Source organism: Passer montanus, unplaced genomic scaffold (genome assembly GCF_014805655.1).
Source record: "Passer montanus isolate IOZ18808 unplaced genomic scaffold, ASM1480565v1 scaffold6, whole genome shotgun sequence".
Lineage (NCBI taxonomy): Eukaryota > Metazoa > Chordata > Aves > Passeriformes > Passeridae > Passer > Passer montanus.
In genome coordinates this window covers 7,894,090-7,919,140 of record NW_024371037.1, presented here as the reverse complement: position 1 = coordinate 7,919,140, position 25,051 = coordinate 7,894,090, and the positions used below count along the sequence as shown (strand labels likewise).

The window sequence follows — 25,051 nt, the reverse complement described above, 5'->3', positions numbered from 1 at the left end:
CCCGCCCGCCCCGGTCCCCGGCCTCCCCCGCCGCCGGGGAGCTCCTGCTCCTCTCCCGCTCCACAGCCAGCCTCCCTCGGCTTCGCCTTTCGCCGCCCGCTCGGGCGCTCCCGGGGATGCCCCGTGCAGCCCACTGCTGCATGTGTCTCCAAAGCCCCCGCCCCTGCCCCCGCCAGGAGCGCGGCGCTCTCCCCGACCCCGGTCTCCTGTCCGTGCCCTGATGCTCCGTCCGGGGGAGAGCCCCGCTCTGCTCGCTCCTGCTCTGTAGGGCGCTCCCCGCTCCCGGCGCCCCATCCCCGGCATCCCTCTGCCCTTCAAAGCATTTCCTGCACGGAAAACTTGCCTTAAAGTTTAATGCTGCCGCCCGGAGCTCCTCCCCCTGCCCCGCCGGCTCCCCCGGCCCCTAGCCGGGGTCTGGAGGAGTCCCCGGACGGCGATTAAAGGTCAGGGAGAGGATCCTTCGCGCCGCTGCTCCAGGGCTGCCGCCGGGAAGGGGGGAGGCCCGCCGGGCCCATCCCCTCCGCCCCTCCACGGCGAGCGGCGGCGGCGGCCCCGCTGCAGCCGCCCGGGAAGGGCTCCGCCGGCTGCCGCGGCCCGGCTCCGGCGGCGGGCGGGGAGCAGGCGGAGGAGGGGCGGGGGGACCGGCTGCATCGCGCGTGGAGGAAAATCTCCTTCCAGGTGGCTGCACAGCTGCACTAGAGCTACTAGCCGGCTCCAGGGGCTAGTGATTTCAGGACTGTTGCTTCTGTCCAGGGGGGCTCGAATGGAGACCTTCTATCCAAAGGATCTGGCTGTTAGAGAAGCTGCTTTGAATACAGGGATTTCCAAGTGTCCTCCTTTATTGTCCTAACACTGTGACCAGTGCCTGGAAAGCATATTCTGGGGTAAAAAGGTGGAGGAAACAAAAAGGAAGCAAAAAGATTTCCAGTTAATACTGAATATCACAAAAATGTTCAGAAATTCTGCTGCCTCAAGAATGTGTGAGAATTTGTATTTTTCTTTTCCCTCTCTATTTTAGTGGCTGGACCAGCACTGTCTCTAGATTGACTCCCTTAGCTGTAATAGGTGTTTGGAACCATGGCGGCAGGTGTAGCAGCTTGGTTACCCTTTGCCAGGGCAGCAGCCATAGGATGGATGCCAGTGGCTACTGGTCCCATGCCAGCTGCTCCACGGCAGGAGAGAAAGCGAAGCCAGGACTCTCTGATTGTGCTGAATGTGAGTGGTATCCAGTTCCAGACATGGCTGGACACCTTAGAGCGCTACCCTGACACTCTGCTGGGCAGTTCAGAGCGGGACTTCTTCTACCACCCCGAGACACAGCAGTACTTTTTTGATCGGGACCCTGACATTTTCCGCCACATTCTCAACTTCTACCGTACTGGGAAGCTTCATTATCCCCGCCAGGAGTGCATCTCAGCTTATGATGAGGAGCTGGCCTTCTTTGGCATCATCCCTGAGATCATTGGTGACTGCTGTTACGAGGAGTACAAGGATCGCCGGCGTGAGAATGCTGAGCGCCTGCAGGATGATGCTGATACGGATCACGTAGCTGAGAGCTCCCTACCCTCAATGACAGCTCGTCAGAGGATGTGGCGGGCCTTTGAAAACCCACACACCAGTACCCTGGCTCTGGTCTTCTACTATGTCACTGGTTTCTTCATTGCCGTCTCTGTTATTGCCAACGTGGTGGAGACAGTGCCCTGTGGGGTAAGCCCAGGTCGCATCAAAGAGCTGCCCTGTGGAGAGCGGTATGCGGTGGCTTTCTTCTGCCTGGATACAGCCTGTGTCATGATCTTCACAGTTGAATATCTCCTACGTCTGCTGGCAGCTCCTAGTCGCTACAAATTTGTGCGCAGCGTCATGAGTATCATTGATGTGGTGGCCATTATGCCATATTACATTGGCCTGGTGATGACAGATAACGAGGATGTCAGTGGGGCTTTTGTGACATTGAGAGTCTTTCGTGTCTTCAGGATCTTTAAGTTTTCCCGCCACTCACAGGGTCTGCGCATCCTGGGCTATACGCTGAAAAGTTGTGCCTCGGAGTTAGGCTTCCTCCTCTTCTCACTCACTATGGCCATCATCATCTTTGCCACAGTCATGTACTATGCAGAGAAAGGTTCATCAGCCAGCAAGTTCACCAGCATCCCTGCAGCCTTCTGGTACACCATCGTCACCATGACAACACTGGGGTAAGTGCAGCTGGTGTTTGGTTACAGCCAACATTTCAACAAGTGCATTGGCATGAATGGAAACATACTCAATTTTTAAAAAATGGTGATAGAAAAAAATGGGAGGGTAAGTTTTTGTTACAGAACTTTAAGAATGCAACTTGTGACTTTCTTCTAGATCTTTTACATGTTTAAGAAAGTTAACAGCATTGTGGAAATTAAAATAAACCAAATTCAAAAACTGCAAAAAACCTGAAAAAGCAAACAAGAAAACAAAGCAAAAAAGTCTTGAAACTGTTTGGTTTTGGACACCGAAATTGGAATATTTTATGAATATGTGTGAGTTAGCAGTGGATTTTTAATGGAGTACTGTTTTTGCTGGCAGGCCTGTTACAGTGTTGCTAAATTATTAATGTTTATAAGGAGAACCAAAGTGCAAGCTTTTAATTTGATCAGTATGTGGATCTGCCATTTTGTTTTAAGTTGTGTATTGATGTAGACCTGGATATTGCGTTTGTTATTACAATGTGATTTATTTTCATGAAAATCATACCTTGTCTTTACAAAAAAAAATATATTTTGGGTTTTATTTAAGACACTGAACACATTTTCTTTGATTTTCATGGACCTATAACTTTTAAATTATGAACGTCAATCTACACTGACTGGTGACACACTCTGGAAAATGATCTGAGGAAGTGTGAGACATATGACACATCAAGCATGTGTCTTTAAACAATTCCAATGGCAAAACAATTTCTTTCAGAGAATAGGGGTTAAAAAGTGTCACTGTTGACATTAGAATGCAATGCGTTTTAATGGAAAGATGAGAGAAAGTATATTTTATGAAATCTGATACCAGTGTCATTGTATCAGCTGATTCTCTGCACCAAGTTATAAAATGCATTTGTCTGTAGTTACAACAGGGATTAGAAGGTTGACAAATTTGAGATGACATTTTTTTCCCTATTCTTAATTTTGAGTTATATAGTACTATCTATGAAACTGAAAATTTGTAGTTTCATTACAAACTGACTAGTAATTTAATAATAACAGATCGTAAATGACAAACTTAGCACTTTCATTAAGGCCAACCCCATCATTTTATTTACATTTTGCCATGTCTTGTTGGGACTGTTGAGATTTATGAAACATGTATAACTATTAAATTTAACAAAATGAAAGTGCATTATTAAACTATTATGAAAAACTTGATTTATTATGTGTAATAGTAATTTACTTCGGAAATGCGCATACAAAATATTGAAAAAGATAAAAGGAATGTCTTAAGCTACCATTTTTTTATACAAGGCTTTTATCTTCTGTGTGATATAACAAATGAAGATAAATATAGTGCATAGTAAATATTTCATACTTCTTGTAAGGGCAAGTTATGCTAAAAAGGAGTGACAAGAGCTTTGGGGATTTTAACCCGCCTTTTAGGTTCCTGGGTGGTTTTTTGGTTTTCATTTTCTGTTGCTGGTGACAAATGGAAGAGACCAGTTAGCAGAAGAAACAAGTTAGGCATGGTAACTAGATCTACATTCCTGTATTTTCTGATGCTGTTTTAACAGTTTATTTTTAATTAGAACAGTGATGTTTTCAAGAAAGAATTGACTGATACTTTAATACTGAAAAAAACAGAAGCTGGAATATGGGGGTTTTTTGGTAACAAAAGGTACTTTCTGAGTAAATTGTTTCCATGCGCATGCACAATGTGGAAAGTACCTGTCCATGGTACTGAACAGAAACTTTTCTCGTTTTATGCCCAAATTGCAACTGATTATTACACAGGTGTGTAACACAGCCGGTGTTGATATGATTGGTTTGTTTGTTTCGCATGCACAATGTGGAAAGTACCTGTCCATGGTACTGAACAGAAACTTTTCTCGTTTTATGCCCAAATTGCAACTGATTATTACAGAGGTGTGGTAACACAGCCAGTGTTGATATGATTGGTTTGTTTGTTGGCACGCACACACACACACACACACACACACACACGACATACATGAGTATTATTCTGTAATTCCAGGTTTTGAAGTATTACTCTGAGTAAAACCTTCAAAAGTACGGCTGAAATTTGAACATAATTTCAAATATCTTTGAATAGAACCTAAGAACCTGTTTTTAAGTATACAGCTGCACAATATTTTGGTCCTAAGTGGAACAAAAAGGATTAAAGAGAATCCTCTCGTGCTTGACTCCTTCTTTAAGGCAGTTTGAATAAAGAAAGTTGTGAGCTGGTGGAACAGAGATCCAAAGTCTCGCACTCAGGAGTTCAGGTATGCTACAGGTTCAAATATGACAGACATCTCCAATTTTTATGAAATCTTTAATCAGTGCATTAGCTAGATTATGTCCTTTCAATAATATCATGATAACTTTGGTAAAGATTATGTTTAAATGTTAAATATATATATGTGAATAATTTAAATAAATTTAGCATAATAAAACTTTGAAATCTTTTTAGTTGATGGAATAATTATGCAAAAGGAGAGGGAAGTTATAGGGAGAAGCATCAAGGGTCAGGGAGAGCTGATTGTAATTAGCACTGATACCTTTTCTATGTGCTGAAGTTTACCACCTCTTTACTAATACACAACTCCTGTTCATTTTAACTTTAGTTTCAGCTGAATCAGGGGTGTATAAATGGACTTGATAGGAGCAGCTTCTCTAATTTAGAAACAAAGCTTGATGAAGTCTTTATGTTTTAAATGACAGGAGCACACAGCAGGTTATGTGAAATACTACAAAACTTCATGAAAGCTAATAGTGAATAATAGATTAACATAAAATTGAGTTTTTGAGTCGTGGTGTCATTGTCATATTTTTCTAGATAGCAAGGGTATTGAGTAAGCGACCTTTGCAATTTGGGGAGTTATTACCTTGGAAGCAGAGCTATATTTCTCAGTTCTGCATGATTGCTGAGCAATTAAAGTGTCTTTAAAAAACATAGATTACATTTTCCTCTGCAGAGTGCTAGTGACTTCAAATATTACTATATTTTTGCCTCCAAGGATATCCCAGCTATTAACTGCTCTTGACTACACAGCTCAAGTAGTACATGTACATGGAAATGTTACATGAAAGAGCTGAATAAAAATGAAAATAAGGGAAGAAAGGAGCAAAGGAAAAAAGAGAACATGAGAAAAGTAAAGGCAGAGAGAGAAAGAGAAGAGGAGCATACCTCTAGAAAAACAGCATGCACACTTCCAAAAACTGAACTGTCTGATTTTAAACTTCAAACTTCAATCCTGTTTTATCAGGATTAATTGTAACAAAAATAAAGTAGAAACAAGAAGAGAAAATATAATAAAATTGATAGAGGTCACAAATATTTTATGGAGATTCAAGATCATAGTGGAAATCATAGAGGTCAAGTATTAGGTTAGTGTGAAGATGGCAGAGACAAGAGCTTGAGTCTACTGAAGTGGGACTGGCAGACCTCCATAGGGGCTTGTGAACATCTACACCCATGACAGTTCTATCACTTTCTGCCATCACCTTATAACATGACAATCTAATAAATTTCCATCTGCCCCATCAGGAGCCAGCAAATGAGCTGGAATAGCTGCTAACGTTTTGATGGTGTAAGGATATTGTTTGTTCCCAAGTCAGTCAGAGCTATAGTGTAGTTTGTGTTTTATGAAGATATTATGCTTTAAATAAGGAGTGTAGTGCTCTTCTGTGGGTAGTTTTAAAGCAATCTCACTGCTATATTAAAATTCTATTTTTATAGTCTTTACATTGGGTAGCTTCATCAAGTAGATGAGCAGAATACTTCACGAAGAGAAGCTTAAACTCGACTACTCATTTATTTACTTTCATTGTATAAACGAGAGTCGTGTCTTTCAGAAAAGATAAAGCAACTGTTTGTTTTCATTATTTGTTAATATAGCCCATAATGTGTGAGGAAACACACTTAAGATATATCAAATTCTCAGAAGACTTCATAATAAACAGATGACTAGATGTGGTAACAGGAGGCCTCAAACAGTGAACAAGGGAAAAGAGCAAAGGATTTCCTTTTCCTGCACATTCATTTTCTTTTCCATCTTCAGTCCTTTTTCCATTCTTTTTTCATTACTATGGGTATATTCTATCTATTTATTTTTTCCATTATTTATTCCAACTACCACTCTCCATAGTTTTCATGGTTGAGATTTGTTTTCTGGTTTACACCTTTCCTCCCTTCTTCGAGACAAGGTTAACATTTGTAGTAAGACTCTGCTGGCTTTATTTTTTTTAATTCTGCTCCTTTTTTCCAGATTCCTGATTCATCCTTTACTACTAGATCAAATATTTCGTTTGTCATCATTGTCATTCATTTGACCTGAACTTTCCTCAGAACAGATTTTTTGTTCTGACCTTTGTTTGATAGATTTTTCCTTATGAGCATCATAAAACTTTCACATCATCACTTTTTTTTTCTGAAATGCCACACATATTCTCTTTTCTCACCACTGTGCCATTTTCAGTGTGTTTAGTCCCTTATAGTCTCTGCATTTTCATTTGAAATAGTCCATCTCTTTAGAACTTTTATTAAAAAATTGAGTTTAGTAAAATCTGACAAGAGAGAATAAAATTCAAAATCTTTGTTTTATGAAAAATTTCATTAAAAGTTTGGATACATTCTTATGATTAGTGTTACAAATGTAAAGATTCACATAGTTAGAGTATTGTTTCTGATCTTGTACGTACATATTGCTCATTCATTTTTTGTTTGATATCTTCAACCCTGTTTCAAATAGAATTTTTCTATTTTTGTCTTCTTTTATACAACCTAGGGGATTTTGTATTTTACAAATGTGTTTGATGTCTTAATCTATTTTCTCTTCACAGCAGAGACATTTAACCTATATAACAGAGGAGGGACAAAGTGTAGTTGTGATCACCTTCAAAGTACATTACTAGATATTCAAAAAGGGCTCCAGGGAGAATCTGTTATACTAAGGGTCATTTTGATAGCAGTGAAAAAAATTCTTTGTTTTGTAACAAAAAGATTACGGAAACTATATTGGGCTGTTGTTGCTTGACAGAGAGCAGAGTAATTGTATTTTTATTTAGTTGCACTGGGGACCAGCTTTCATCTTCAAAAAAATCCTGAAAATCTCTAAGAGGAAAAGGACTTAGCTTGTTTCACTCATTTGTCTTGAACATGAGCTTCCTTAGTTCAGTTATGAAAAAACTTGAAGGTGGTGCTTAAGAAAAAGATCCTTCTGCTTAAGATCTAAAGTATTTGCTCCTTTGGTAGAATCAGATAGAATTTTGTTTCCTTGTTGTTACTTTGAGACAAGAATAAGAACAATTAGATTACTGTGGACCTGGATGTAGCCTAGAAATATTCTTGGTACAGCAGAACTAATCTCGGAGAGTAATTATGACTAGTGCCTGATCTATTAACTAGGGCCTATCATTCAAGTAATCATCAGTGAATACTGTCATTTTAGTAAAATCTTTCAGTGATCAAACCCAAAAAGTTCAAACTGAGTGATGACAATCCATGACTCACATCCTTGTGCCTTTGTCTAAAATGAAAAATTTCCAATATAAAAGCCATATAAATCAATGAATACAGTATTAGAAATAGTGCCTGCCATGCAAAAAAAATCTGGAAATGGAAACTGTATTTCTAAAGAGGGGAACATAAATACCACAGAAATAAAGTGACTATTCAAAATAAGTTGAGAACATCTTGCAACTTCATGGTGACAATTAAGTTTTTAGACATTTGAAAGAGAGTCTAGTGAATTACTCCTTTTGCTTGATTTTTGTGACATAATAGTCCATTGGCAGAAGTTCATAATATTCATCATGGTAAGCTAATGAGAGAAGAATCTGGTTCATCAGGGGTTAAGATTATAGATTGTTCCAAAGAGGGAGTGTAAATTAGAAATACAGAAATTGTTTTGAATTGGCCCTAACAAGTTTCATCAGTTACATGACAGTAGAGCTGAAGAGTGATGGGAAAGATTCTGTGTATTTCTGTGCTTATCACTTATTTGGCAATAGATAGGAACAGAGGCTCTTTGGGAGACAGTCTTTAAGATTTTTTTTTCCTGAACTGATTATGCAGCAGAGAAGAGGTTTTGAATATATTGACAATGCTTTAAAATGATAGCTCTATGCTTCAGTTCCTGGAACAATAATAGTCACCATGCTTGGACTTCAACTCCTAACACCGTTAGGAGTCCTAATTTCTGCCACTATTTCTTAATATCTTTTTTATGAAGCACATGATTTTGATCTTCTATGTCTCTGGTAATGTTTTATAAATGTCTTGTTAAGTAAAAAAAGCTGTGGAGTTCGTTTTCACAAAAAAAATCAATTTTCACCAAAGTACACAATGAAATTTGCATTATTTTCACAGTATAGACTTAAATACATGTGATTTGAGATGAAATAAAAAATAATGCTTTTGACTAGAGCATCTGATGTGTAACAGGTATGAGTGCCCTGTAGAAAAATCCTGGAGACAAAAATTTACTCAGGTATCTGGCGTATGAAGGATCAGGTTTAAACATGAGTACCTATGAAGATCATGTGATCAATGCATACAAAGAATAAAATCTAACAGGATTCATCTCTATTATAATTCAAATGAGACTGCACTCCTTTTCTCAATTGCACAGACACAACTTATGCATTATTAGGAAATACATCTTAATGTACCTAGTTATCAGTACACCATTCATACTACCTTGAGTTCAAATTCTTGCAGTTAAGTGCATTGACAAAAGCTAATAAAACAGCAAAAGACTGCTATCTTTTTGATTATTAAAGATGCAAAGATGTCAGTCATATAAGCAATTGTATGTTTTGTGTGTTTAGAAAAGCACTTTCATTTCATATATTCCACTGTGCAGTATTGTTCCTTATCTACAGATCTCCATCCTGAAGGTGAAAGCATTAGGAGCTACTGTGCAAATGCACTTAAATAGAGCATGATTCTTCAGTTACAGAAAATCCTAAGAAACCTAGAAAAATGTATTTCATATGAACAAAGTAAAATTTTGCATATTTAAAGTATTTAGGAGCAGTAGTTTGCATTTCATCCCTGTTTTTTTCAGTTTCCTCTGTGTTACTGGTTTCTTTGATCTGATTGGTTTAACTGAGAAGTCAAGTTTCACAGACATAAGGATCTCCTGGGTTTATTAATTTATAGGGCCCAAACACTACAAGGAAGAATTTAAAGGCATTTATGTGTCTGGAGATGAAGATAGGCACTCAACTTATATTGTCAGAAGAGGCTTGGGTGTTAGAAACACAAAGGAGAGCAGCTGAAGCTAGGAACCCAGGCACCTTAGGAAACAGTCTTATGTTCACAGGAGTAACTTCTAGGATAAGTACAGAATACTGTGCTCAGATTTTGGGTATGTCCCAGAGGCAGGATCAAATGCCCCTATCAGAATCAAATGGATCCTCCCAGGGTTCAGGTCTTGTTAAAATAGAATATGCCCTATTTGTATAAAATACTGTAGAAAGGAGATAATAGTGTTGTGTGTATGGTATGCTTAGGAAAGAGGAATGAGTAATTCAAGTAAAAAAAAGAAGGGTAACTGAAAGAGTAATGTAAATTATCCAAGGGGTATATTTTTTGATCCTAATTTTCTGTCTGTATGGTTTTCAAACCAAGAGTTCAGCATGAAAAAATATGTAAGAAATGGAAGCTATGACACGTAGATATTATTAATGGAAATATTTTTAGAAAGTGTTAAAAATTATGAAACAATGTCAGGTAGCTGATTCAATTTTTCCAATAAACTAGCAATCTGAGGATTTTTTGGTTTCATTATGTCCCTTATTTAGCTTATACACAGTAAATTTCTTAAGATGCTGACAAGTGGTAAGAAAAGATAAAAGTTAATTCTCAATTTTGACCACTGAAAATTCATCCCCTTCTCTCCTACGGTGTCAAACATTCTTATTTTGTGTCTATTTTATTTTTTAATGGACACTGTTTGTAGATATATGTAGGAGGTTTGCCTGCCTTTGGGCTTTCCCTTTGTGCTGTAATATGAACTTTGTAAGCAGAGTCTATAGTTCTGCTAGTTAATTTTCACCTTAATCTCTGTTCCTAAATGAAGCATATTTAAAGCACATTTTCCTGGTTTTTTCTTGATTCTTTGTAAAAAAATTATTTCCTGAGGTAAGCATCTTATATATCAGTTCTTTCTCTTTGAGGAAGCCTTGTGATTTGTGAGCTGATGTTTAACCAGATGGTGTCTAGCTCAGTTTTGTACTTACTACCACTTGCACGAAGGCTTTATATCAAAAAAATAACATATGAAGAAAAAATCCCAATATTGAGAACACTTGTATATTTTAAAAAAATATGATCTGTTATAATATCAGCATTAAAACAGAAATGTTATAAAATATGTATCTGTAGAAATAAATTTAGCTGTTTGATTATCAATGACTCAGTGTCCTTAGCTAATTCTTCTTATAGTATAAAAGGCACTATAAACTTCTAGGATTTTATTTAATTACTCTGGCTACTTTGGTAAATTAAAATAAAGTAAGTATATTTCACTGCAGTTTAAATCTCTTGGATTAAGATAATTAATTTTCAATTAAGAAGTAACTGTGAACCTCCTTAATGGTATCTGTAATAGCCTAATTTTTTGATAATACATTAACATGCTTTAATTAATTATTATTTTGGATAAAAAATTTTGAGGCCAAACCCTAACTTTTTAAAATGTGTATCCAGAGATACAAATTTTTTTCTATGAATTATACTGGCAGATTCTCAAAATATTTTGGCTGATAAACAGGGAACAGTCTTTCAAATTATCACTTGAAAGCTTGACCATCCAGGCATTCCCAGTAAATGGTTGAGAGTTAGACTGTGGGGTTGTGAAGGAATTAATTTAGGATTGTGTAATAGCTTACAGTCTGAATGTGTCTTTTGCATCCTAACTCACTGCTTCTTTCAGTAAGATGAATCAAGAGAGGTTTCTGTATGACAGCATATGTAATGTGAGTGGGATCCTTAACTTTCATTATTGTTACTATTCATATCCCCCTTTTTTATAGACCAAAAGAGGAGTTTTATTATTGTGTTGGTGGCCTTACTTTCATTTTCTGCAACTTTTATCTCTTCCACTTGCAGCCACTTAACAATTCCCTGAGCATCCTTATCAGCTGTGGGCAGCAACTACTGCACTGTGCAGAGTTGCTTAGGAACAAAATTGATGCTCTTTGACATGGTGGATGACAGCTGCAACATGCTGGTCCCCAACACTCCATCTTCCTACAGAAGAATGAAAAGCAGAGAGGTTGAAGATGTTTTCCAAATCTGATTGTGAAGAGCCTATATACTTTTTTTGGTTTAGGGTATCTAATCAATTCATTGTTGGTATGCAACAGGTTAAGAATTGTGGCCTTTGTATTGAAGACACAGCAGTATCAAACAATCTTTAGTAACAACTCTTTTTAACTCTTTGTAATATAAATAACACAATATCTTGTATCACTTCTAGAATTGAGAATTTTTAGTTTACCTAAACTTTTTGGTATTGGTTTGTTATTGATGCATTTGTTTCCATCAGTTGATGAAATCCAAGTTGAAACATGGATATCATGGACTAGAGACAGGAGAACCGGACAAGCAGAGTATATGCACCTATTCTCACACACCTAGAGAGAGCTATGCTTCCAACTGTCTCTTGTGTTTATTTGATATGTATGTATATAAAATGAAACTTTCAATATTGTAAACTCTAGACTGTTTGAGAATTTAGGAAGAATTTGCTATTTTAGCATCTGAATGGAAGCTTGAAAAAATACCAATTGAAGCTTTCCCACAGACAGATAGTTTAGAGTAAATCTATCCACAGACTGGCTTAATGATTTGACATGCTCAGTATTATTTTCCAAGCGAAAGAGAAGCTCAAGTTTTATCCGATTTGATGTGAACGCAGTAATCAACCTATAGTATGTTTCAAAAGGTGCCAAGTTTTAGAGGTAAGTATTATAAAGGAATCTCCTTACAAAAAAAGCCCCAGGTAATATGGGATATGTATGCTGTCCTTCTCAGACCATGTGCTACTTCTGACACCTCTCTCCCTACATCCCATCACAGTCAAATCACTGTAGCTGCTGAAAGGCTGCAACTGTCATCATTCCTTTAGTCTACGGTTTCTTTCCTGTGAAGGCCCAGATTTTTGAAGTTCAGTGCATTGAATAATTCCTGGGAGAAGCAATGTTGCTAGTCAGGCTGGTGAGCCCTTCAGCGCAGTTCCGCCTCCTGCCGCCCTGTGCCAGGCTCTCTCCTGCTCTGGGGACAGGCACATCTTCAGACCAGAGATGGTGCTGACTTCTTGTGTCTGGCACAGATGACCAATGATTTAAAAATATAGACATCTTTGTGCAACAGTGCACATGCAAGATAAAATCCTACTTGTGGGAGCAGGAGATAGGAACCGGTTTTGTTTCGGGTCTCTAGAAGACAGAGAAGAGTGCCTGGAGTGAACTGCCCAAATCCCTTTGGATGCTGCTGCCTTCTGGCAGCTGGCTGCCCTGAGCCCTCTTCACACCGGGAGTACAGCACGATGTCTGTCAGGCAGTCATCCACAGAGCGGATTTACAGTGTGCTTGGCCATGCAACACCAAAGAGTTTTGGGGCCTTGCTACATTTTCCAGACTGCATGTGAGCTTTCCCTATTACTCTTACGTAGTCACAACATTTAGTGTGCACTGCTTCCTATGTCTTTGCAAACAAATTAAGTAAATACAGAGAAAAGTTACATATGATTTGGAATACTGGACAGAAAAATGGATAGAAGTATGGGTTTAGATCCACATAAATGGTTTTGAAATGTACCAAAAGGCTGAAAACAGATTGGTTCATCTCTTTAGTCTCTCTCAGTGGCGTGTTTTCTGCTTTAATATACTTTCTGATACCTGTTTTCTAGCTCACTAGCTGTTCTCAGAGGTTCCCTTGTTTTCAAAGCAAACAAATCCAAATGCAACAGGAAGGTTTCCTTAAATAAACCTCTCATATTGTCTGTACATGGTTCATTTCCCAGTCCCTATGTTTGTGTGGAAAGATACAGCTACAGAATTTAGAGATTTTAGGTGTGTGGTTTTTGAAGAAGACAATCAGAACATAAGACTATTTTAAAGGAGACAAATAGGACATGCTGTACAATAGAATTATTATGGAAGAATCTGGAGGTGGAATTCCAACTTATTTCTCTGCCAGTTGCTTACTATCTCTGGGAGATATTTATAGGTCTTAACTTACTCCTCCAAAAGTTAAATAGTTCTGAAGTAGTCATCCTTTTCTCACTTAGGAGGTAATGAAGAGAAGCAGGCATCTGGATGTGCTCAGTCCTCTGCACTGAGTATAAATGAAATTTATTATAATTAGTGGAGACTTTAAATACCAAGTGAAAGGGATGAGATAAATCCTAAGCTCTGTGGGTAGTTAGTGTGATCAACTCTCCTTATTCCAAAGTTATATAACTGTGAAAGGCCCATAGTATATTCCTTTCAAAGATCATATATGCTTGACATTTGATGGCAATTCCCACTTCATCAAAAAGGCAACATATCTGCTACATTTAAACTCAAAATGTTCTTGTTTTGCATAACCCTGAAGGCCACTTCAGTGCTTTTGCCAATATTTTTTCTTTTTCCAAACAACACCAAAAAAAATTAAATTTGAAAAAAATGGAGATTTAATGTTTGTGCTGGTTTAGAACAAGTCTCTAGAAATTTGAAAGAAAATTTAAGTATCCACTGTAATTTTCTGCAGGAAAGAAGTCATTCTTCAAATAGCAATGCTTGTGAGTTAAGATATGGAGATCTTGAATGTCTTGATTACCCTTCAAAGGGTTGTAAACTATTTCTGTTCTTCTGAATGGGAAACCTAAAGACCAATGGTCGTCTTGTTAGCTGTTTCACCCCTGTTCATGTCTAAAGTGTACCAAAGGACACGTATCAGACATATTCACCCATGCCACTGTTCTTCCAGGAGGTCTCAGAGCTCTAGACTGCAGTTAGGCATTGCCAATGCATAGCTCTGAAACAGACTGAAAATTTTGGAGACACACTACAATAAATTTCAGCAGGAACACTCTACTCATTGCAGTAATCATTTTCATATTTAATTCAATTTAAAAAATATAATTTTCTCTAAAGCTGCCTCCAGACTGAAGTACTACAGAACCTTGAAGGCAATGACAGGGGATGATGGTCAAAACTGCTTCAGAGTTTGTCTTTCTCATTTTCCTTCTGCACATTGTTCACTTCTCTGCAAATCATACCAGTCTCTCTGGTAAGGAAATTCTGTAATTTGGTATGAAATCCTGTTATTAACAAAGATTTGGTTCAACTCATTTTAGTTTTCCTTCATGTTCTACTTTTCCAGAATAGCAAATCTCAAATTTGCCAGCTAGTACAGTTCTATAAAAGTGTGAAATAACATTTCCTTCAGTATGTTCTTTTTTTTTTTTTTTTGCATAAGAGTTAATGAAATTTTGCTCTTTTATGCATTTAGTGGCATTTTTTTTTTGTGTCTCTGAAAAGAGATTAGCTATGGAAGACACAGTATTTCCTCTTTTATCTTCCCTTCACTGTCCAGCTTTATCATAAACTTCCAAATAAGTTTTAAAGAAAAAGTGCTATCCTACATAACTATCAAAACATTGCTTCTCCTTTGAGGGGAACAGAGGTTATTTCATAATTTAGGGTCACAATTTTGATTTAATACTTTTTAAAAATCGTTCTCTTCCCATTTGCAATTCAAGCTAATGCTTTTGAAAAGCTAGAAGAGTGATGACAATGATGGAAAAGAAACTCTATTTCTTAAGCTTCTTGTGTACTTCTAAGTTGTTCTTAGAACAAATACTGGTATGAAGACACATTTTTTACATTCTTCTGAGATTTGAAGTTATATTTTTATTATGCCAACCCCTTGTCTTTCAAAACAAATTGAGAGCAGGGACCTATGAAGCCAGTCTGCAAAGACATTATTTACCTAACTAGTTTTCTAGAGAGAAATAGATATAGACAGTGTCAAAAATTGAATTGTTAGTCCTTCAATAAAGCAGCTTGAAAGTGGCTAGTGTTCTGCACCAGGCTGGAGTGGTGGGATGTGAGGGGAGAGAGTGAAGATGCAGGATTTTTTCTGATTCTTGACAAGAAAGGTGCAACAAATGACTTAATAAAATAGATGTTTTAATAAGATAAAGAGGAATATAGTTATTTGTTATTTAGTCAATCTCATACCCCTTCAGATGCTGGGAACTATGCATTTGCTTAGCATTGGGTGGACTGGGGGGAATTTTACACAGCATGCTGCAGAGACCCTGTGCATGCAGAGATCTCTCTTTTGGTTCTCTGTAGTATTGCAAAATTTTTATTTATTTATTGCAATAGAACAATCCTATTAATAAAGGATGTTTTCATGATACCTTCTTGCTTCACTTTTAGATGAAGGTAAGGTTGTAGAGGTGATGTTACCTGCAGGGTCCTGTCTTACAGTGATCTGGGCAGGTTTATCCTGCAGACAATGTTTCTGCACAACAAAGCACAGCCTGAAGGCTGGGGTAGACGTTTAACATGGTCTGCTATACTTGCTGTGTTTCACTGTTATGTGAATCACTAACTCCAGTGTACTGTGGTCCTTCAAGCAGGTTCACTACAACAGATTCATGGTGTGAGGTGAAGAAAAATACACCTGTTCACACAATTTCTTTACTGTAGTATAAAAACTGGTAATTTAGTGATTATGGTTACTGACTTTGATCAGAGAATTATAAAAAAAGCTAAGAACTTTTGCAGTCAGACAAAAGGAAATATCACTCTTATTTTCAAAAAGGAAAGAAAAAAGGATGTAGGGGACCCCATACTGGTGAACTTTACTTCTGTGCTTGGGAAGATTGTGGAGCAAATCCTCATGGAAGTAGTTTTAAGGCACATACAACACAAGGAGGTATTTCAGGACAGCCAACATGGCTTTCTTGAGGCAAATTGTGCCTGAACAATCTGGTGGCCCTCTATGATGGAGAGACTGAGACAGTCGATAAGGGAAGACAGACCAATGTCATCTACCTAGACTTCTGCAAGGCCTTCGACAACATTCTTGTATCTGAGCTGGTCAGACATGGACTTGAAGGGTCGACTCTGGGGTCCTCATGGATGAAAAGCTGAAGATGAGCCAGCACTGTTCACTCACAGCCTGGAAAGCCTACTGCATCCTGGGCTGTGTCAAAAACAGCATGTCCAGGAGGGCAAGGGATGGGATTCTGCCCCACTGCTCCACTCTGGTGAAACTCTACCAGGAGTGCTGCATCCAACTCTGGAGTCCTCAGCACAAGAAATACATGGACCTGTTGGAGAAGGTCCAGAGGAGGTTCACAAGTTGATCAGAGGGCTGGAGAACCTTGCCTATGAAGACAGTGCAGGAAGAGTTGGGTTTGTTCAGCCTGGAGAAGAGAAGACTCCATGGAGACCTTTTTGTGGCCTTCCAGTACCTAAAAGACCTTATAAAAATGAGGGAGAGAGAATTTTTACACTGACAGGCAGTGATAGGACAAGGAGGAATGGTTTTAAACTAAAAGAGGAGAGATTTAGATTAGTTGGTAGGAGAAAATTGTTTACTGGGAGAACAGTGAGGCATGAGAACCGGTAGCCCAAAGAGGTTGTGGATGTCCCATCCCTGGAAGTGTTCAAGGCCAAGTTGGATGGGGCTGGTCCAGTGGAAGGTGCCCTTGTCCAAGGCTGGGGATTTGGATTTAGATGATCTTTAAAGTTCCTTGCAACCCATAATGTTCTGTGGTTCTAAGATAATATCAGAATAAATTAATTATGTTAAAATACATATCTAAAACTTTTTCCCAAAGAAACCTCATATTTCTTCTAAAAATTTCACAGTGAAGCATCAAGAGCTCTTGCAATATAAGGTAATAGAAAATCTCTTCAGGAGTCTTTGAACTTTTTTCTTCTGTGAGACTTTGATAAAAGTAAAATATAGCTGGAAAATATAATTTATGAATTTCCTGTTTCCAAAAATACATGAGTGAAACCCACTTACTTTTTATTCATTTTCTTTTAGAAATGTAGAACAAAAGCCTAAAATATTTGGCTTGTTTGATTCAAATTGCTTTTGGGATTTCAGTTCAAAGCAATTTTGACTTTTCATCCATGTGTGGAATGGAGAATACTTTCAGGAAAAAATGTTATGAAAGAACAATTTCATCTAATGGTGAAAGGCTATAAACCAGACATGACTGATCCATTATTTTTTTGACTTAAAAAAACAATTAGAAAAATTAATGGCAAGATATCCACCAGTGCACGTCAAAGGAAAAGGATACAACTTCTGCCTTGGGTAGAAGTCACAGATTGCTGATGGTATAACTGATGCAGTATCATGGTGTTCTTGCCTTTGCTTATGTCCTAACCATGCCATTAATTTCCAGCCACAGACAGGGCTTTAGTTTTACACTAATTTATCTCCTTCACCTCCCGCTCTCATGTTCTCTATTAATGAAAATAACTAAACTGTGGGTCAGATCAAGCTTAGATTAAGAAGATAGTTTTTTTCCTAAATACCTTTGAAGCAATTGTGGACAATGAGTACATTATAACTATTGTTAAGTACCTTAATTAATGGTTCAGAGTCTCCAAGAATATCATAGTGCTTGAATACTGCGCAAACAGGAAAACAGATGCTTTTAACTTACAAGTTTCGTACTACTCTTACTTTCTTCAGCTATTTATATAATCAAAGGTGATGAGAACTTTTGTCAGCTGCAGAACACAAACACAATAAAAATTTCAATGTAAGGTGCATAAATGCTGCAGTATCTGTGAGTCCCGGAATGCCTTGCAGGATTTAGTGCTATACTTGATCCAAAGCCCATGGAAATCAAATAGTCTTTGGTTTGACCTGAGAGGGCTTTGCATCAAGCTTTTGTATAAAAACCTCTAGAAAGATATTGACCAGGACAACAATTACTTTCTTGAATTATGTCAAACTCTAAGGATTTTATTCCAGATCCGTGGGAGTGTTAACAGGCATTCCTCCAATACATGTATTGCTCTCAGTACCTTATGCAGACACAGGGTGAGAAAAACAAACAATAGAGTTTAATTAAATGTACTTGAAACATAGTTTCATCAGCAGGAAAAGAGTAAGATAGTACACTCCAACTTCTGATGTAACAGGTTTATATGTTTTTTGTCAGGAAAATCTTAATGGGAAGTAAATGATACAGCATCTCCTCTGTAATATGGATGGGAATTGTGGGGCTAATGTAGATGTTGAGTCATAGATGAGATCCCACCTTGAGTATTTCACAGAAATGGTCATAATCAACACTGGAATAGAGAATATGCTCAGTTTCTTATAGCTAAAAGGGGAACAAATTGGTATTTTTTTAGTTAACTTATCAAAAACCTTGCTAACTCACAGAAGCTTTCAGGCAACCTTGAAAGTACATCACGCACTAATATCATAAGAGAACATGACAGACAGAGCCTGATGTATCTAATTTTGGACTGGTATAACAGTGCTATTTAGAGCAATAAAGGTTTTATCTCTTGGTTGATCTGTTTACTGAAATAGTCAGTGAAAAATGTGTCATATATAACATCTCCTCATTATTCTTCTGGCATAAAGGACATTTGAATTGATACTTCTGCCTGCATTTTGAGATTGTCCTGCTAACTGTATTAGGATAATGTCATATACTGTACTCAGCACTGGTAAGGCAGCACTGTGTCCAGTTCTGGGCCCCTCACTATGATGCTTTGAGAGGTTACCTGGAACAGAGGCTAGACAGTGTTAAAGGAATAAAGCAGGTATTTATTAAAAGGCCTTCAAAGGATACACCTTGGGCACTGCAAGGGCCTGGCTGAGGCTACACCCAAGATAGACCCTGGGTCACATCTTTTCACACTTTTACAAGTTTTGGTCCATTTACATATTTGGGTTAATTGTCCCATTACAGCTTCAGGCTATGCAGTCCCATCCTCCCAAATTGTTCTCCTCAATTCCCTGTTGTTTATACTTTTTGGGCCTGAAGCTGCAGTGGTGTCCTTGGTTCTCAGGCTGGAAAAGGATTGTTTTGTCTAACTAAACTGTGAGGAGAACTTGCTAACACTTTATGTGAAGTTCAGAGTTACACATTAATGCAGTACAGAATCTGGAAAAAGTGAAAGCTAAAACTTAAGGCATCAACTATGAGAAAGACATTGAGGGGCTGGAGCGTGTCCAGAGAAGAGCAATGGAGGTGGTGAAGGGTCTAGAGAGTGAGTTGTATGAGGAGTGGCTGAGGGACCTAGGGTTCTTTAGCATGGGGAAAAGGAGGCTCAGGGGAGAACCTTATCTCACTCTACAACTACATAAAAGGAGGTTGTAGCCAAGTGGGGGTTGGTCTCTTATCCTAACAAACCATACAAACCATACAAACCATAGCACAGGAGCCTGAAGTTGTTCCAGGGGAGGTTTAGATTGGATGTAGGAAAAAAAAATATTTCAGGAAGGGCTCAAGCATTGGAATGGACTGCCCAGGGAAGTGGTTCAGCCACCATCCCTGAGTTGGTAAAGACTTGTAGATGTGGTACTTGGGGACATGGTTTAGTTGTGAACACAGAAGTGCTGGGTTAACAGTTCGACTCAATGTCTTAGTGGTCATTTCTAACCTAGATGATTCTTTGGTCCTGTATATAAAATAGGTATAAAGAAAAAAAAAAATAATTTCTCTAACAAGAATCTGTCAGACTATCAGTTAAAATAAATTACTGGTAAGACTTACCAACAGCATAATGGTTGTTATATAGACTTATGTGCTTGCTTGCCTTTCCAAATTAAAATCTGTCACTCCTAGTGATCATCACACTTCCTTAGGTTCTTCCAATACATGATAACAGTTAAACAAATAATTTGTTTAATGAAATACGAATAAACTTGCAATTAATTTTTTTTCTGATGTGAGAGATGAATGCCAATACTCTGAAAATCCTGTAAGGACTGAGAGAGAATAGGTTTTATTCTTGGGTGTTATTCCATTTCAGAGAACATTGCAGCTTTGTTGACATGAATGCAGTGCATGAATGACTTTATGCATATTCACAACTGTTTCCTGGAAGGAAATGGCTTATTAAACAGTAATCATATAGCATGTGTAAATGAGTTTTGTGCATAAACTTGTATCTTTATCCTTATTGCCTGAGATTGTCTGTTGACTAAAATAGTTTTTTTGCTGACATTTACTCTTCCAGAATTTTTACCAATCATCTTATGTCTGATTTCCTTTTCTGCCTGAGAACTTTCTTTTTCTTTATTTTATTGTAAATAATAGTGATTTTTCTCTGTTTCCCTTGAATGACATACTTGAAAAAAACCCAACCAAATGAATTTAAGAGCGTCTAGTACTACCCTAATTGAAGTACTATCCCAGATGAGATGCTCAAATATATATATATATATACTTTCAGGTGAGGTAAATCACTCTTTAGACTCAATAACTGCAACCTGAGCTTTAATACTAACTCATCTATGAAAATCTACATACATACACCAAAAGTGTCTTCACTTTCTACTTTAATTCAATTGCAGAAGAACAAAATGAAATGGCTATGATGTCAGAGCCAATAATTATTTCTCTTGATTCCTTTTTATTCCCCCATTCAGATTTGGGGGATCCTGCTTTTTTTAATAAATTCATGCAATTTCCTCATTCCATTTTCAAGCTTCTTTGCCCAAGGTGCTTTTTCCTAATGACATTTTCCACTCAAACAGAGTGACAGCAACTTGCTCAGGAGAAAGATATTCAGAATATATTGAACGGTCACCTCAGAAAAAAGATATGTTCTCTTAAGGCATTATGTTTATATTGCAGTAGCCTCTGTATATGTATTTAAAGTGTCTCAGATAAATACTTTTCTGCTAGTTGAATAAAAGAGGAAAACCATAAAAAACTCAAAAATTTTACATCATCTGTTCTTGATCGTGCATTTAATAAACAGTGGAAAACACAACTGAAAATTTTATTCCAATGTAAAAATATTGCTAGAAGAAAAGAATGTGCACAAATATTATGAAACCCTACTACAAACCAGTGAAATGAAATGAGAGAACCTACAGTGAATAAAACTAAAGAAATATGCGTTCTGAACACTATGTCTTGTGGTAAAAAAGGCCAATAGAAATTACAGGAACACTGTACTTGCTGTATTTGAAAAATATTGGTAAATATTTTGTCTTTATAAATGTAGGAGTAATTTAATGGTTGTTTCTTTTAAGTTGTGAAAATCTTATAGCTATAATAAAAAAAAGGAACATTTTTTACCTGTGCATTTTTTTATTAAGCAGTCATATAGATAAATGGGTAGAAAATGCAATGATTTCTATCAGCATTTGGGTTTGAAGAAAAAACCCACAGGAGCTAATGGAAAGGCTTTCTTTTTCTTCAGCAGGTTTTGCATCAAGATTTTAGTTATGTGTTATGGCACGTAATGTAACATTTCTGTATCATTAGTTCATACCAGTGTGATCTGGAGTGTCAGATTTTTCCCACATGAAATCCAAGTTAAAAGTTGTGACCTGTTCTCCTTATAAGAAAAGGCAACACTCTTATGATAGACGGCTGGAAATGTTAATGAAAACAGAAAACACTTGTAGAATTTTTAGTTTTTTAAATATTAAATGTATCATGGAAAGGCTTACTTACTTTATGGAATCCACTTTGAAATGTGTGTATCAGCTGTCAGGTTGGAACATATCAATGTGTAAAAAATGCAATTACTCTTCGGGGATGAGGTGAACTCTAATAGTTAGATGCTGTGCAAGCTTCTGAGACCAGACACCGTGACGATTTTGTAGGCATCTCATTAACGAATTGTAGTGCTGCAGCATGCTCTGCTTTACTTATTTATTGAAGAGATAATGGGAAATAACTGGTTTCTTTGTGAAGTCATAAATAATATGACAGAAGGATATTAAATGCACTGAGATGTGACAGAGAAACTAAAAACTTGTGGGGTTTGGTATTTTATAGTCCCATTTCTCCTTTACCAGTACATGTAAAACCAACAGATATGTTTTAGCTGGTTTTGTGAACAATTACCAGTTTAGTGTGCTAGCTATTGACAAGTGAGTGTATAAAATCATAAACAGTACCTAAGTTTTGCTATTTTGTAGTAACATGCAGAGTTTGCTAAGGAATAAATCTTTCTTCTTTCTTCTTTTCTCTTCAGGTATTTTTTCCTCTTTATTTTTTTTAACAAAGATAGTCTTTTTCTATTTCTAAATTTCTAGTGTGAAATATTGGTTCCACAAGTATGAACATTTCTGACATTCACTCTTTGCATACCTTGGTGGTAGTCTTGTCCTAACACTGCACAAAAAATTACATGCAAGGTCCCTGTGGCTTCTCAGTACTTTGCAGTACTCTGCACTCCTGATAATAGCTACCTTTTTTCCCCCACTGTGTGTGTGTGTCTGTATCTGAATTAAAGACAGAAGAATGTGTTTTATTTTGAAATGCAGACATGGCACTGAGATCCAGATTTAGGCAGCACTGTCCTCTTCTGTCTTCATTGCTGTTCTTTTCACCGAGAGATTTATCATGCAATATATTGAGAATTTCCTCATAGACTGTGGCGACCAAAGAAGTAGCAATATCATTGGTTAGTCTAGAGAATATTTCTAAGTATCAACAACCCACAATTCTTCACCTTCGGTTTGCCTCTCTATTTGGCATGAAGCTACTATAGAAGACAGAGCTTCACAATGATGCAACAAGTTTTATTTAGGTTCCTATATCCCGTGCGTCTTCATGGGACCAATCACCTAGATCATAAATATTCTTCTAAAATTTGGACAAGTTTTTTTTCCTGGGTAATAAGTGCTTCCTCTGGGTTGGTAGTTTAGGAATTGCCTACTATAATATATAGTAGGCAAATGCTGAGGTCACAAATGTGTGGATGTCAGCCACTATGCCAGCCATGAGCATTTTATATTTTGTAGTGTCCATTAAGCTCACCTTCTAAAACATGACCTTTTTATTGGAGGAGTTCCAAGCATTTTTAGAAGGGGTGCCGGGGCTTGTTATTTTTGCTTGCTTAGCCCACTTACAAAATTTTATAGCAGTGTAAATCTGTTGTTTCACAAGTGTCTCCTAGTTTGCAGTAATGTGAAAAATAGAGTGGGGCCTGATCTGCCATGCTCAGCCTTTGCACTGCCAGCAAAATACGATTTTAATTCATTTGAAGTAGGAAGTAGTAGGAAGTAGGAAACAGAGAAGCAATTCTATAGCATCAAGTCAATAAAACTTTAAGGTTGAAAACAGTTTTGGTCTACTATTCTAACTAACATTTGATGATTATTAATGTAATTTAAAATTTATCTTTGGAGCCAGCAGTGCCATAATGACTTGAGAAAATTTTCATTGAGCAATGTAGTGGTGACTTGGAAAAAGGAGAGTTTCATCTACAACAGTTCAAGTAACTGAGAAAGCACTGGATAAAATATCGAGTTCTGCAAAAACAAGTTGGGGCCAGTCTTTCTCATAAATTTTAGAAAACTACAGAATACTTGATCTGGAAGTAAAGGAGATGACACTCATGTTGTGATCATACCTGTCCATTTCTGCTAGCTGTTTCATATGCACTAGTCTTATAACTGACCTTTCCTTGTTTGCAAATTTTGGATCATTCATCAGAGAAAAATATCCTCAGATTACTGGGTTTCTGAACTTGGGGGTCTAATTTTGATACTATATGTCATTGTAACTATCTTTTTTTCTGCTGTTTGGGAGGTCCCTGAAACACAGAGACTTTAACAGATTATTTCTATCACTGATCCATTCATTGAAGCAGCCACACACGGACAATTAAGGATAATAAATGGAGACCCTTGCCTGGAGTTTCAAGCAAGAGAGGCAATAGATTGTGTCATTGTCATATTTTACCACAAGTGGCCTGTGGTAGAATAATTTTGCATTCATTACATTCCATGTTTAATAATATTACAAGGTATTTTGGCACATAAATTTATGTTTCAGAAAGAATACACTTAACATAGTTTGGTAAATTCTAGGCCAATTTTTATTGAGAATAATTCTGAATATACATTAAAATGCCATAAAACAGGTCTGTTCATCAACAATAGTAGATAATAATTAATCATATCAAGTATTAGGTATATTTTAATATACATTTTGCCTTTTCTTCCTACTGAGATTGTAGTTATGAGCACAGATATAGCCCATATTCATAATGGGTTAATCTAATTTCCTCTGAGCAGCTATAAGTTTTGAAAAAGCTGCTTACACACAAAAAGGGGATTAAAACATTTTGTATGGCTGATTTTTCTGTTGCTTAAATGATATGAAGTACAAAGCATGGCATGAAGTACAAGCATTTCTTCTTAAAGTGCATTGGAGGAATTTTGCTTTTTTCAATATATATTGTGTAGTAAATATGGAGTAAACACTTATCCATGGACCACTTTGTCAGGAAAATTTTGAAATACATATGTTAATTTTGAAAGTCAATAAAAAGCCTGTTGCTTTAATATTTTCTTGGTTATATATAGAACACAACTTGAGAAAACAGTGTCTGAAATTGTTATCAGGCTATTCAGCTGACTGGTGGGATCATTCTGTTATGTTTCCAGTCCCAGGAAGAGACCTGATTATGAGGAAATACATCCTTGTGGGTCCCTTTTTTGCCTACTGCAACATTTTCCAATTCCATAAATATTTAATAGAAAAGGGCCCTAATTAAAAAGACTTCCTCCTTCCCTTTCTAGTGCAGAATTGTTCTGTCAGAAATGTCTGACACCTTCTGCTCTGATGGGAGGAGAACACAGATTGCAAGAATTCACAGGATCTTAATCTAAAGGATGTTCT

The 25,051-nt window shown here is 37.3% G+C and overlaps 1 protein-coding gene across 2 annotated transcripts in view; it reads left to right on the top strand.

The window, feature by feature from the left end:
• Window positions 1-25,051, top strand: part of KCND2 (potassium voltage-gated channel subfamily D member 2) — a 267,546-nt gene that overhangs the window by 1,059 nt on the left and 241,436 nt on the right. For both annotated transcript variants that reach the window (XM_039726751.1, XM_039726750.1), the window contains exon 2: window positions 1,019-2,192. In XM_039726751.1, the coding sequence (XP_039582685.1) occupies window positions 1,078-2,192 (1,115 nt within the window). In that variant the 5' untranslated portion in view covers window positions 1,019-1,077. The remainder of the gene's footprint in view (window positions 1-1,018; window positions 2,193-25,051) is intronic.